Source organism: Thamnophis sirtalis, unplaced genomic scaffold (genome assembly GCF_051295495.1).
Source record: "Thamnophis sirtalis isolate CommonGarterSnake01/CBP01778 unplaced genomic scaffold, rThaSir2_p1.2 scaffold_12, whole genome shotgun sequence".
Classification (NCBI taxonomy): Eukaryota; Metazoa; Chordata; class Lepidosauria; order Squamata; family Natricidae; genus Thamnophis; species Thamnophis sirtalis.
In genome coordinates this window covers 30,290,916-30,305,489 of record NW_028261392.1, presented here as the reverse complement: position 1 = coordinate 30,305,489, position 14,574 = coordinate 30,290,916, and the positions used below count along the sequence as shown (strand labels likewise).

Below are 14,574 nucleotides of genomic sequence, written 5' to 3'. Positions count from 1 at the left end.
ATACAACTTGAAATAGTTCTGCCTCAAGAAAATTGGGCAATTTGGTTTCATCCACATTTTAAAGGAAAAATAATGTCTATCTCAGATTGCATTACAATTTTGGGATTCTGCTCTTCTCTGGATGTTGTAATACAAATCTCAGGACACAAATTGCAAACAAATATATAGGGAAAACACTTACAGAAATGACTGTTATTGAAAAATGCATATGAAAACAAATACCATTTTTCTGGCAGATTTTCTTAATTATGAGGATTTAATAGTTATATGAGATGGAGATCAGTTTAAAGGTTTTCCTTGGAATTAAGTCATACTATTTTTTAAAAAAAAATATCTTAAGTTTAACCAGACATTAATCTAAAATGCAGTCAATTGTGACTCTGCCAGAGAAGATATATTTGTTGGGGTGGAAAAAAAAATCACTTGATATTCCTGGAAGTAACCCGATAGCCAATTGACATTGATTTCATGAATTATTTGCTTACATTTATGCTGCCCATTTTCCATTCTGACACTGAGACTTAAAATGGTAAAATACAATGCCACACAAAATGACATTAATGAATGGAAGCTAACCTGGTCAGCACACATTGTTCTCACTGCCAAAGCTATTTTACTTTTCAAAAACAGGTGAATAATAATCTATTGGCTACGGTACGTACGGTGGAGGCTTTTCACCTGACAAGAAATAGGCTGGTGTGTATAATGGAGGAGCATTAGGAGGCACCCCATGGTTACAGCTGGCCTGAGAAGGTGGCTGGGGGTCATCAGCTAAAGATACATCGGTAGACGAAGATGTTGGGAAATTGCCGGTAGGCTGCACCAAGACAAAGAAAAAGCTTGCAATGAAGCTGAAGTGTAAAACAGTATTTAAAATGTATGTTGATATACTTCATAATTTCAAAGCCTAAATTCTGGATTTGCCACTGCAAAGTTTTACACACATACATGCATCTACTTCAACCTGCAGTCATTCTCAAGTCTAAACCATAGTGTTGTTGTTTTTTAATGTTGGTGTAGTGATGATGTAAGAACCCAGCCGAACAAAAGGAAGGCTCGAGACACATTTATATATAACAAACCACAGTTTGAAAATATTTTTTAAGTGGGTAAATCTTTGGTTATTTTAATTATACCTTATTGTGATATTTAAATCCAGAATCCAAAGCTTCTGGTTAGTTTAGTGCTTGGCCCAATTCTTTTGTCTGTTTCCAGAAGCAATAAAGCAAACAGACAAGCTTTGTGCTTATCTGCAGGATTGACTCTGCTTGGTCTTCTCTTGTCCAAGGACCATCGGTAAAGTAACTCTTGGCTTAATACGATCTGTAAACATTGTCTGTTTAACTTTCAATATCAACAAAACTCGGATTTATCTGCTTTGTTTTGATTCTTTGTCTGCACAAACCCATTTCTGTTGATCTTATAAAATCAGTGTTTATCAAGACTGGCAACTTTTAAGATGTCAGGACTTCAATTCCTAGAATTACCAGCCAGTCTATTCAAATTGTTAAACTTGAGAAATGCTAATATAAATGTTAAGCTATGGTAGCAATAGATATTCCTGATAACACATACACACAAAAACATGCTCTTTTGTCCACCTGGTATTCATTGCACAGGCTTGGATTAGAGTAACCAATATGCACCCATAGATTCACACACAAAACTTCCTATTATAAAAGCAATCCAGGATGGCACTGTGAATGCCAGATGCATTGGCACACCTCCTGTACTCTACCTGAAGGGGCAGATGATAGGAAGGATAATGAGGAACAGAAGCTGCTGAAGGACAAAATCCAGCATATGTCAAAATCTGCTGAGCAGGATTGTAAAGGATCTGTGGTGGGGGAGCAGAGCTGAAGGCAATTTGGGAAACAGGCACCTGCAATGGCAAGAGATGAATCAATTTTACTTCCTTTCCAAGTCTGATTCCAATACTGAATACTTTCCCCCTTGATACATTAATCACACCTTCCCAAATAATATGCCATTCCGTTTGTACAGATGGGCAAATGAAAGCTTTTTAAAAAGAGAAATCAATCTTTATTTTACCCCACTGAAAAATCCACTGTTTTGGCAACAAGCCTGCTTTTATTTGGACTTTGTAAAACGACTAGTAATGGGGTTGGAAAGTTCTCTTTTCTAAGGCTGAAAAAAATCACACAACACTACAGGCAGTGGTGGGATTCAATCAGTGTAACAACTGGTTCGCTGAGCATGCGCTTTGCACACATGCAGTTCATTTCAAAACCGCTCTAAAACTTACCTTCTACTGCAGGCCCCAGTGAGTAAAACAGTTAAGGCACAGCACTCTGCCGCCCCTATCAGCTGGGCTTCAAACAAAGGAAATATAGGACAGACTAGCACAGGGGCAAGGGAGGGACAATGACTGATCGCTGGAACTACCGATTCGCGCAAACTGGTCCGAACCCGCTGAATTCCACTCGACTACAGGGCAGCAAAATGTTAGAGCAAAACTAGATAGCTTTAACATTGGGAGGAGAATTCTGGAAGCTGAAGTCCACCATCTTAAGGCTGCCAAGGTTGAGAAACACTGAGCTAAAGGGTAGGCCAGCATCAAGCAGAAAAATTATGTTTCCTTCAGTTGTCTTTTGAACATTTCTTTCTAGTACAATGCTAGTACTGTTATGTTCAATTAATTCGGGCAAGAAGAAACATTATTTTAAGACAATGCTTAAGGCATAGGTTAGGGAATTGCAACTGCTGTATTCCAGGTTAACTATAGTAGTGATCAGACTTGGATATTACACAGTGGGGGGGGCGGGGGGGGGTTGGCAGTTGTTTTCTGCCAAGAGTGAATTTTTATATAAAAAGTCCAACTCAGCACTGCATGACTGCTTTAAGTTGCTATTCTTTCAGTGGCCTAGCAACTCTTGATTTGTGTCTCCTAAACAATCATTTATTTCCAGGCCCCACTTTGCAAATATAAATACTTAATAAAATAAAATTGTTAATAATTGCATGAGCAGTTAGTATAACATTGTCAAACTTTTAAATAAAAGTGAAGTCTGGTCGCTCAGCATCCTATGCTAAACAAAAGTGTAAGATATTTTTGTAAGCAAACATGTTTTATCTTAACTACATCCCACCATCCATGTTAATTACATTGATGGCGCAATCCGTTCTAAAAAATAGCAACATAGGCATATTCCATGGAGGATAAAACTTTATGATCAGCAGAGAATTATGTTGTAATCTTAAATTTGATTAGAATTGAATATAACACTGCCAAGAGGAAGAACTGAAGTTTTATATATTAATATAAAACATAATATATACTAGTATGTACAAGTATATATTAATATTTTCTGCTCTTTCCCATTCTTTTCATTTCTCTATGCTCATTTTTATTTGTGTCTTTTCTTTTTCACACTTACTTTACTACATGTTTGAAAGTATTTTTTATTCTGCATGTAATTATTTTTAATACAAATCTTTTAATAAAAGCTATTTTAAAAAAATATGACCAGCAGAGAACACATTATAAATTTTAACATATGTACACAAAGATGACAGCTGGATAGAAGTGGGTAGTAGATTTCAAATTCAAATGCTGCATAGCCCTATTAGACAATGGTACGTGCTAATTACAGTTCCTTAGAATTTTTTCTATAAAAAGGCAATGCCCTAAAGCACAAAAAATCTTGGCGTTTTCCAAAGACACTAAAGTGCAGAATATTTAGTGCAGATTCAATCGATAAGTCGCTAGAATATTAAATAAAAATAGATTTACTCTATCTGAGCTGCAAAAAATCTCAACTTCCACAAAAGGCAGAAAACCAATCGAGAAAACTCTAATTTTCCATTGTGTAGAGGCATTAAGATTTTGGCAGCTCAGATATGATAGCCCTGTTCAGAGGTGGGTTGCTCCTGGTTCAGTCCAGATTGGGCAAACTGGTAGTGCCGGTGGCGGGAGGCTCCGCACACCCGCCCAGATGCTTCTGTTCATGCGCAGAAGCATCATGCGTGCACACGAGCGAACTGGTAGTAAAAAAATTGGAAACCCACCATTGGTCCTGTTCAAGGTAAGAAAGATGAATGCTTTTGCAATTGCATGAAATCTAGAAAAACAGCTTTGTGAGATTTAACAAAGATGATTAGGTGAAAATTATTGTTAAACAGAAAAACCTAGGAAATGTAAACATACTGCACCAAGCTAGGTTATTTTAATCTCGCGAAGAAGCTGACATTTGTTTTTCATTTTGATTTCCCCCCCTCATTTTACAGTTCCTGAACTAATTTCATTGCCATATTATCAGTTTGATAACTGAACCATAAATTCTTCTGGGCCAAATGAGTTGTATAAGGACCTTTGCTATACATGAGATTGGCATCTACAGATTCCCCAATGCAAGTATGTCATGAATGCCTTTAGTCTTTCCCTCACCTTTCATCTAACTGTCATGAGTGTTGCAGAATAAAGATGAGAGGCAGAACTGTAAACAGAAGATGCTCAGGCAGACTGATACGCAATATCAGCTATATGTTCCCATTCAAAAGCTAAGTAGGATTACAGAGTCCTCTCTCCCCAGTGCGCTAGGAAGCTTAGTGGATAATTTTGGGCTACTCCCTAGATTTCCCCACAATCAACCTTCTGGAGTTGAGTTAAAGTTGGAGGGAAGATATAATATAAATCTAATGCACTAATGTCTTGTACCTGACCTGTTTTTTTCACCCCCTGCTCCCCCAGAAGAGAGATTGCTTAAACAAGCTATCAGTTTCTGACCAGCTTCTCTTTACAGGGCAGCACTTCCCTAAAGAAATGCTAAGCACAAGACACTCAGTTCAGTAAACCTTAATTAGTTGAATAGAAACCCCTCCCCCCTTGTTCTGCTATCTGAAATGGACAAGACCCTAATCAGTTTCACACTAATGCTTTCTTTGGCTTCCTAAGCTACTCACAGAAAGCAACCAGGCAAAGGACACTTTGCTTTCAAGGTGTATTCCTCACTGTGTGCCTGTGTACTCTCTTGTAATCCCTTTCTCTCCAATGCATGTACAAACTAATTGTCTTCTTGTTAATTATCCCAGCATTGGGATGCCATTACAAAGGAAGGGAAAGGGAGGGGGAATGGCTATATGCTTTGCCCCTTTACACAGTTTCTTTGTGATTTGAGTTCCAGAAACCTTCCCCTCCATTTGGGCTCACTTGACCTCAATTCTGTGAGTATATTCAGGAAAAATTATTAATACACTTTTTTTCAAGATTTATTATTGTCTTGTCGTCTCCCTTAATGTTTTCATTCTTAGTTATCCATTCTGCAAATTCCAAATTAAGCACTGATGCACAGATTAATGGCAATACACCTGCAGCATCTCTCGGCTGTCATAAGACAACAAGACTTATCTCAAATTGTACTTCTTTCGTTAGTCAAATTATAACTGAGACTCTTAGCTATTTAATCAGTGACAGGCAGAGAGTGAAACTTGCTTCAATTGGTTTTGATTTCATGCCAACTAATCAGATCTATGAAGTATCTCATAATAGTTCTCTTTTGAAATTGTTTTTATCAATCCAGAACACAAGGAAGTCACTGAAAATGATAAATGTCCTTGAAGAAAGTAACAGCCAATCACATAGACATTGTCGGCAAGAAAACAATATGAACACAGTCTATCCATGGTTCCCAGGATTAGATTTAATTTTAAAGTGGCTTTATATTTATAATCCCTCCAGGGCACCATAAGGAAATTCTGAGCTGTGTGAACACACTGTCAGCAACTATTTCATTCAAACACATATTTTCCCTTGGTCACCTCAGCCGTCCCAAGAAAACAGGCCTCTGAAGAGAGACGTATAAGTATAAATTTAGGACATGCCATTCATACTCTGGGTTCAAGTCCAAAGTACTGCATGGTCATATTTTATTTTGCCAGGACAACATGAACATGCTAGCATGGATTAATGTCCATCATTGGCAAGCAAGACTTACCACATCTTTAAAGGCTCCAAGTATGGCTGCTGTGATTATGCCAAGGAACAAGCCAATGATGTTCAAGACGGTAGAGGACCAAAGCAGTCGATAGAGGTGGACCACATCCTGACAGCTGCTCACCCCAAGGAATTCATAATAGCTGGTAGAGTGTTCTGAGCTGGAAACAGGATATCAGAGCTTTAACACCTGGTGAAAAGCAAAATGGTGCCATTCCAGCTTTGTCCCTTCTCTCTTATAGTAGTTCTTCCTTTGAAATCACATCTGTCAGAATGTACTAGCTCTTTCTTTTCCTCCCCCCCCTCCCTTTAATAATAGCTGTCTGGGTAAATTTGCAAAAGGCCTAGGATTAAAAACTATAGCAAGGTGCTGGGTATGATTTCTTTTTTTACTGAGACAAATACAAAGAATACGAAAACATTTGTAGTTTTGAGGAGGAATACATTTTTTTTTAAAGTCCATATTTTTAGGCTGGAAAACATTGGATAGTTAAATCCTTGTTACCATTATGCTCTTGTGGCCTCTTTTGGCCTCTGGACTACTGGAATGCGCTCTACACAGGGCTGCCCTTGAAGAGAATTTGGAAGTTTCAGCTGGCGCAGAATGCCCGCAGTGTGAGTAGTAAACACTGCCAGTTATTCAGTACATGTACCCCAATAGTCTGTGAACTACAGTGGTTGCCAATGTGCTTCCAGGTGTAATTCAAGGTACTGGTTGTTACTGGTTTTAAAGCTCTTTGTGGATTGGGACTGAGGAACCATCTCTTCCCAATTATTTCTATTCATCTGATCCGGTCAGGCAGGATGGACCTGCTTCGGCTCTCCTTGAATAGAGGATGGTAGTCAGTGGTGGGTTGCAGGAGGAAGCTGGAACCGGTTCTAAATGGCACTGTAGATTTGTGGAACCTCTTATATAGAAGAGGTTAGAACTGGCAGGAACCCACCCCTGCTATATCCATCCATCCATCTATCTATCTGTCAATCATCTCTCTCTCCCCCCCCCCCCCCGCTGGTCTCTCAAATTTATATGGCGATACATCTTACAAAAAGGGACTCTGGGCAACATACAACAAAGTTCCCCATCTTATAGCAGTAGACTTATATACCGCTTCATAGGGCTTTCAGCCCTCTCTAAGCGGTTTACAGAGAGTCAGCATATTGCCCCCAACAATCTGGGTCCTCATTTTACCCACCTCGGAAGGATGGAAGGCTGAGTCAACCCTGAGCCGGTGGGATTTGAACCGCTGAACTGCTGATCTAGCAGTAGCTTGCAGTGCTGCATTTAACCACTGCGCCACCATCTCTCCCTCCCCAGCTACTTTGCGATAGGGTTGACCTAAGGCAGTGGTCCAGAGGTGGTATTCAGCAGGTTCTGACCAGTTCTGGAGAACTGGTAGTGGAAATTTTGAGTAGTTTGGAGAACCGGTAAATGCCACCTCTGACTGGCCCTGCCCCCATCTATTATCTGCCTCGTGAGTGCTAGCTGATTTGGAGGAAATCAGGATTTTGCAGAAATCTTCCCCTGGAGTGGGGAGGGAATGGAGATATTATAGTATTCTTTCCCTGCCACCCCACCAAGACATGCCCACCAAGACATGCCATGTCCACCAAGACATGCCCACAGAACCGGTAGTAAAAAATTTTGAATCCCACCACTACAGTGGTCCTCAACCTTCATGGTCCTGTGCATATGCAAATGAAGCCTGCCACTTGCATGGTCCAGTTCCCAATGGGCCATGAACTGGATTAGGGGTTGGGGTCTCTAACCATGGTCTGATACTTACTTTTCACAGTTATATAAATCACAGCAGTAACATGTGTTACTTTTCACTTTCAGCTGGCATTTGTTATTTAAGGCATAACAGGTCACCTGTAAAAAGAAGGCAAGTGATAATTATTAGTGCCACCCATTATTAGTGCCACCCTTCACCAGAACAGAATGGCCTTCACAAAAATTCCAAAGAAATTGTCCCACAGAAATTCCTTCCTCATCCCACCAGGTAATATCCTTTCAAGATGACCAAACTGGCTAAGCTAGTCACCTGGGCCTCACTAATATATCAAATATAACTGATGAAAAGGCAGGGTTGAGAACAATCTGGATTCTTAAGATGATTTCCCTGTTTATCTTTGGTTGAATTGTAACTCCCCAACATGTTTTCTGGTTGCATGAATGGCTTCTACTGTCCCTGAGGACATAATTTATAATACTTACCAACAGCATGGCAATGCCCAGAACATGTAGAAGAGGCTGTTAATAGGTGTGTGTGTTTTTGAGATACTATTTTATTTAATAAAATGTTTTTTTTTAAAAAATATGAACATTCCATCTTTTCTTAAACAGTATGTCATCTGGGTACAAATATATCTGTGCAATAACCATCAGAATTGACAACATCATTCACTACATTGATATTAATTCTCTAATCTTACAATTATAGACTATTAAACAGTTGATATAGTAAATCTGTTCATTTTTCCTTCATAACATATCTCCTAATAAGAATATAATAATCACATTAAGCCTAATAATCCTCATAATGATAATGCTAACAATTAGTATATTGTTTACATCTCTATCTTCACATATTTCCACTCGTCTTTAATCTTCTCCTTTTATTTCCAACTTCCTTTTTTATTCTCTAACCATTGATAAAATAAATCCCATATCATATAATATTCAGTTTGTTCTTTTTCCTTAATTGCCAGCATTAAACTGTTCATTTCTGCACATTCTAATATTTTCCTAATCACTTTCTCATCAGTAGGGATCTCTTCACTTTTCCAATTTTGTGCAAATACTATTCCAGCTGCAGTTAATACATGAATAATTTTTGAGTTGAGTTATTCTTGTATCTTGGTGACTGCCTGGGCAGGTCTCCACAGTTTCCTTAGCAAGATTACCTCTTTCTTAAGAATGAGAGAGATGGCTAAGACAAGACTAGAACTTACAGTCTCCTGTTTCTAGCCTGATGTTTTAACTCAGCGTTCGTCATTCTTAGCAATTCTAAAATGAGTGGTTTTCAACTCCCAGAATTTTTGGTTGCTAAGGTTGAGAAATACTGTCTTAAGCACTACACCAAACTGGCTGTCAATGAATAAAGAGGTTTCGAGATATTTTATATATCTGTATGGTATACTGAGGATAAGGGGACTTTGATCTACTGAAATCTGTGTGATAATAAGCTATGAAGGAAGAGGTTGGGCTCACAATTATTGATAACTTGGCATTGCCCAGGTATTTATTTATCAGGGGGAAATGTCCGAACCAAATGTAATTTCTAATGTTGGGTTTTCCCCTTATCAGAGGGAGCCACCTTGTGGAGTACTGTGAAGTCATTACCATGGCAACTCCACTGTGCTGTACAGTAGAAGCCATTTTACAGCAGTACAGTAGAAGTCATTTTAAGGCACAACAGGTTGTATCTTAACAGAACACACACACCAAGGGGTGTTAGGGGTGTCTTATCCCCCACAGTTTCCACCCCCCCCCCCCGAGAGTAAGTAATCTGTGTACCAAGTTTGGTTGAAATTGTTCGAGGCGTTCCAGAGTTATGTTGGAAAATACACACACACAAACAGCAATTTATAGATAGATAGATAGATTGAATGCTAAACTGCCATCTTTTAGGGATGCCCTCAGCTGGATCTTGCCTTGACAAGGCTGGGCCCATTCAATTCTAAGAGCCCATACCATTACATAATTTATTATCATGTACTCTTGATTTTTAGGAAGGAAAAAATAATAGGAGAAATGAAAACTATAATATTTTATTTTACAACTCAGATATAATCATCAGCAATGCTGGCCAGACAATCCTAAACCCCATAGATGTTTCATAGATGGTCTCTGTTTTCTGAAACATTGGGAAGCAGCAATTGTTTTCAGAGCAATAGGATTTCATTTCATTTTTCATTGTTGTTTCAGACTTGGATTAGGTTCCATCTTTACTTGATGGGAATTCAATTGAGCTGCTACTGAGGTTACTGTTGTAACGTCTAAAGTTTTGCTATTATTAAGCACTTGCTGGATACCCCTGCTTCACTATGATCTATGTGATCGGGCTTGATAAATTGACACTTAAAGCTTGAAAATTATTGTAGTATGTGTAACTCCTTAGCACCAGAGTGTGTTAATATAAGGCATCTGGCAGTTGAAACAGAGTTCTTTTCAGGTGGGGAGGGGGAGTAGAATGTCTAAACACCCAGCCCGCAGGCCAGATGAGCCACGCACTGGCCATGCCCATATAAGACAACTCCTTAGCATCGATGCGTGTTAATATAATACTGTATAAGAAATGTTGATGATCTGATGGTCATTTTGAAAAATCCTTTCTTCGCGAGCACCTAGAAACCAAGAGTAACATACATGCCAAATTTCAAGTTTGTAGGCTTTATAGTTCTGGAGATTTTGTGATGAGTGAATGGTATTTGGCTTTTATATATATAGGTTATGATTCCTGTAAGTCCCGAGAAACAAAAATAACAAGCAACAATGCATATCTGGAGCTTTGCAATATGCATTATTTGCATTTTCAGTTCTGCTTTATTTACTTTCTATTATCTCCTACAATCCCTATTTTGCAATACTAGCTTTGAAAACAGCACATTTCACAGACACTGCAAAATCAATTCTGTGAGGCAATTCTGTGAGGCTAATAGACTAAGACAGATGTGGAAAACCTCAAATTCCATATGAAAAATTAATAACATAAATGAATTCCACAGAGATGAAATCTATGTAACTGGAACTGCTTTCAAAGATGCCAGGGCTTTCTGCAAGCTATAGTCAAAAAAAGAGTCAAGATGATAGTTGTGATGTCCAGGCAAGGCAGAGAAAAACTAGTACTGCATTCATCACCTTGATATATTTTTTTGGACAATCCTGCATGTTTTAAACAGAGTGTGAGAAAATTAAGAGCAATTTTGGCTGCCAAGCCAAAATGGGTAGGAACGTAATTGTCAATTTTCAGGATGGCAGAATACTGTTCATTGCACTGCTTTCCATATTTTCTGAGTAATTAAGCATGCAACAAAAAAACTGCCTGAATAAGTAAAAATCCTAAAACTGCTAGAGATCAAAGTTGTTTTGTACAGGGTATGTATCTTGTGGAGGAGAGACAAATGGTGAACCTTGAGCTATTTGTAAAAAGAATAAAGGCAAGATACTAACAAACAAACTTCAGAAGCAGGGTGCAGTCACAGCATTAAACATCAACATATGTAGAATTCCCTTGCTTTGACCAATAGTAGCAGAAGCAGAATGTGTTGTTCAAAGTAGGTGAAAAATATGCAAACATGTTAAAGAGGCCTTAATTTTATTTCTCAGAAAACAGCAGTTCATTGAACAGGTTAAGTTTCGATTCTCTCTTGGGGTTTCCCCCCTCCCCGCACACATCCTATTTTTGTTTTGTTTACATCGATGCTCTCTTTATTCAATGGGCTGGAAGTATACTCTGCCAAAAGAAAACAACAACAACAACAAACTCCTGAGAGTAACAGGAACCAAAATGTTACTTCCCCAGGATTGTGCCGAAGTGCTTCTGTCCTTGGCTGAAGTCCAAAAGAACTCCAGATAAAATCTGCAGACATTCCTGAATTTTGTCAGGTTATTACAATTAAAAGTTGAAGTTTGACGGGCAATATAAATCATCAGCTATTAAGGTAACCTGGGTACATCTGACCGAATGTCATTCCGCACAAACATCCACAGGAAAAGAGCAATGGCATTTTCCAACAAATCATTTATGTAACAAGAATGGAATGAACTTCTGTTCCAAAGCAAATATTCTTGCCACACATACAATAGCATTTCTTTGCTGTCAAAATACAGAAAATAAAACTCCAGTGATTGAGAGTTGAGATTAAAAAACAGTCACCTTGTAAGCCACCTTTCCACGTACTGTACAAAGCTAGATCTTAATCTAACAATAATAGCTTACCTCTGTCTGGTAGGCATCAAATAAATATCCAATTCCATTTGTATAATACTGGCACCTTTTAGTATATAAAGGCCTGGGTTCCTGGAAGAAGAAAAAGAAGAAAAATAAAGAGGAATTAAAAATGTGCTTTAAGTTACAGTACAGATCTATCTTTACTTCCCCTATGCAGCTAAACTCTGGGAGGTTTTAAGTGAAATTCAGATACAAACCAGATAATTTTGAACTTTGTCAACTATTTCCTCTTCAGCATGCACTGACTTGCTTGGAAATTAATTATAGTGTTGACTCAATTTAACAGAACAGAATAACAAGAGCTGGAAGGGACCTTGAAGGTCTTCTAGTCCAACCCCCTGCTCAAGCAGGAGACCCTATGACATTCTGGGCCAGGGTCTGTCCAATCTCTTCTTAAAAGCCTCCAGTTTTGTCAAAAAGTCCTATTTTTGGAAAATAATTGCGCACATGTCTAAAACATAAGTAAGTCATACAATGGATCATGCATTAAAGTTGGAAAGTTATAGCAATACATATTTAGATCAGATTTCTCAAAATGTAGAAAAGAAAGGAATAGTTTTAAGATGACTATTCTATGCCACTAGCCCACTACTTCTTAATGGTATAATGAATTAGTTCACTACCCTTCTCCCATCAAATTCTTCCAAATCTCTGGAACAATTCTGGGGGTGCTTTAGCACAGGAGGGGCAGGAATTAAGAATCTTTCTCATTGACAGAGTAGCATCTGAGAAGAGAAAAATATCATGGAATCTGCCCTTAAGTTATTTTTGTGAAATGTTTGGTGGGTTACAATCTTACCTTAAGCCCTTTGGAAATTAAGGTAAAGGTAAAGGTTCCCCTTGCATATATGTGCTAGTCATTCCCGATTCTAGGGGCGGTGCTCATATTTGTTTCAAAACCTAAGAGCCAGCGCTGTCCAAAGATGTCTCTATGGTCATGTGGTCAGCATGACTAAACTCCGAAGGTGCACGGAGCGCTGTTACCTCCCCACCAAAAGTGGTTCCTATTTTTTCTACTTGCATTTTTACATGCTTTCGAACTTCTAGTTTGGCAGAAGCTGAGACAAGTAACAGGAGCTCCCTCCGATATGCAGCACTAGGGACTCGAACCGCCAAACTGCCAACATTTCTGATTGACAAGTTCAGCATCTTAGCCACTGAGGCACTGTGTCCCCTCCTTTGTAAATTAGTAGTGTTTTAATCTATCTAAGATATGCTATGACATCAAGAGCATTTTAAATTATATAGAAAGCATAATCTACCATATGTGGTGGACGTGTCCGGTAGCCAAAGCATATTGGAAGCAAATACTAGGATGGCTGAATGGAATCTTGTCAATTAAACTATGCCTTAAGCCGGAAACTTTCTTATTAGGGATAATAGATCAAAAAAATTGCAAATCTGACCAATACCTCCTAGTCCATATTCTGACAGCGTCAAGGATTGTTTACGCACAGTGCTGGAAGAGTGAAAATGCCCCCACCAACACTATGGTGATGAATAAAATCTTAGAACTAGCAGAAATGAACAGATTGACGATGCGAATTAATGACAAAGAAGATACAGACTTTTATATAGTCTGGGAGAAGCTGTACAAATGGCTTGATAAGTCAGTGAAGTCTTAGACATAAAAAGAGATAGCTGACTAACCTAATACGATTAAACCAATAACTCAAATGAACAATATACAACAACTGAGAGATAAGCGAAAGGAGAAATGTATCAGGGGCGAGAACCCACCGTCGAGCAATTTTGTTACACTACAATGTTGGGAAAACTTTAAAAAGCTGATAGGAAATCCGCTATAATTACCTGCATGAAATTAGCAATTAAACTTCATTTTAGATGAGGCGAGAGGACTTATAATCCTTGCCTCTTCAAGCAAGGAAAGGAAAAGAGAACCAGGTTGTCCTCAGCAGAGGAAAATATGCAAATGTAACAAAGGTTAGAAGGGAGGGAAGGAGGACAGTAGGGAAGTCAGGATGGAGAGGAGAAAGGAGAGGAATAGGAAAGGCAGAAGAAGGGGGAAGGATAAAGAGGAGGAAGAGAAAGAAGAGAAGGGAAAGAAGGTGGGAAGAAAGAAGGAGAGAAGAAAGAGAAGAAACTGGGGGAGGAAGGAGGGAGGGAAGATGAGAGGGTAGTAAAGAGGGAAAGAGGGAGGGAAAGAAAGAGAGAAGGAGTGTTGAAAGGAAGGAAGGAGGGAGGGAGGAAAGGAGGGAGGTTAAGAGAAAAGAAAGGAGGAGGGAAAGAGGAAGGGAAGGAGGGAAGGTATGTGTGAAGGAGGGGGGGATCGAGGGAGGGAAAGGAGGGGGAAGGAAAGGAGGAAAGGAGTACAGCTGCTCATTTATTCCTTACTCTGCTTGATAATATTTGTGATTCTTCAAAATATTTTTCTTTTGTCTAAGTATCATGTTGTGCTCATTTTAATTTTTGACAGCTTTATGTTTTCTTTAAAATAAAGTATGTTTTAAATTAAAAAAAAATAAAAAATAAAAAAATAAAAAAAAAGAAAGCATAATCTGCCAAAGTAGATTAAAAAAACAAAAGGTCAGTTTCTGCTTTTGGTCCACAAAAGAAAGATAGCAAGCTCTCAATGTTGAATTTTTACATTCTCAATATTTGTTTCTGAGCATGCCAATCTGCTCTATCACAGTGCTTTTTAACTCA

The 14,574-nt window shown here is 38.6% G+C and overlaps 1 protein-coding gene across 1 annotated transcript in view; it reads right to left on the bottom strand.

Moving 5' to 3' along the window:
- Positions 1 to 251: 251 nt before the first annotated feature.
- Positions 252 to 14,574, bottom strand: part of TMEM255B (transmembrane protein 255B) — a 39,206-nt gene continuing 24,883 nt past the window's right edge. The window contains exons 4-8 of the mRNA XM_087726499.1: positions 11,896 to 11,976; positions 7,738 to 7,823; positions 5,955 to 6,114; positions 1,739 to 1,882; positions 252 to 817 (exon numbers count right to left, since the gene is read on the bottom strand). Of these exons, the coding sequence (XP_087582625.1) occupies positions 650 to 817; positions 1,739 to 1,882; positions 5,955 to 6,114; positions 7,738 to 7,823; positions 11,896 to 11,976 (639 nt within the window). The 3' untranslated portion in view covers positions 252 to 649. The remainder of the gene's footprint in view (positions 818 to 1,738; positions 1,883 to 5,954; positions 6,115 to 7,737; positions 7,824 to 11,895; positions 11,977 to 14,574) is intronic.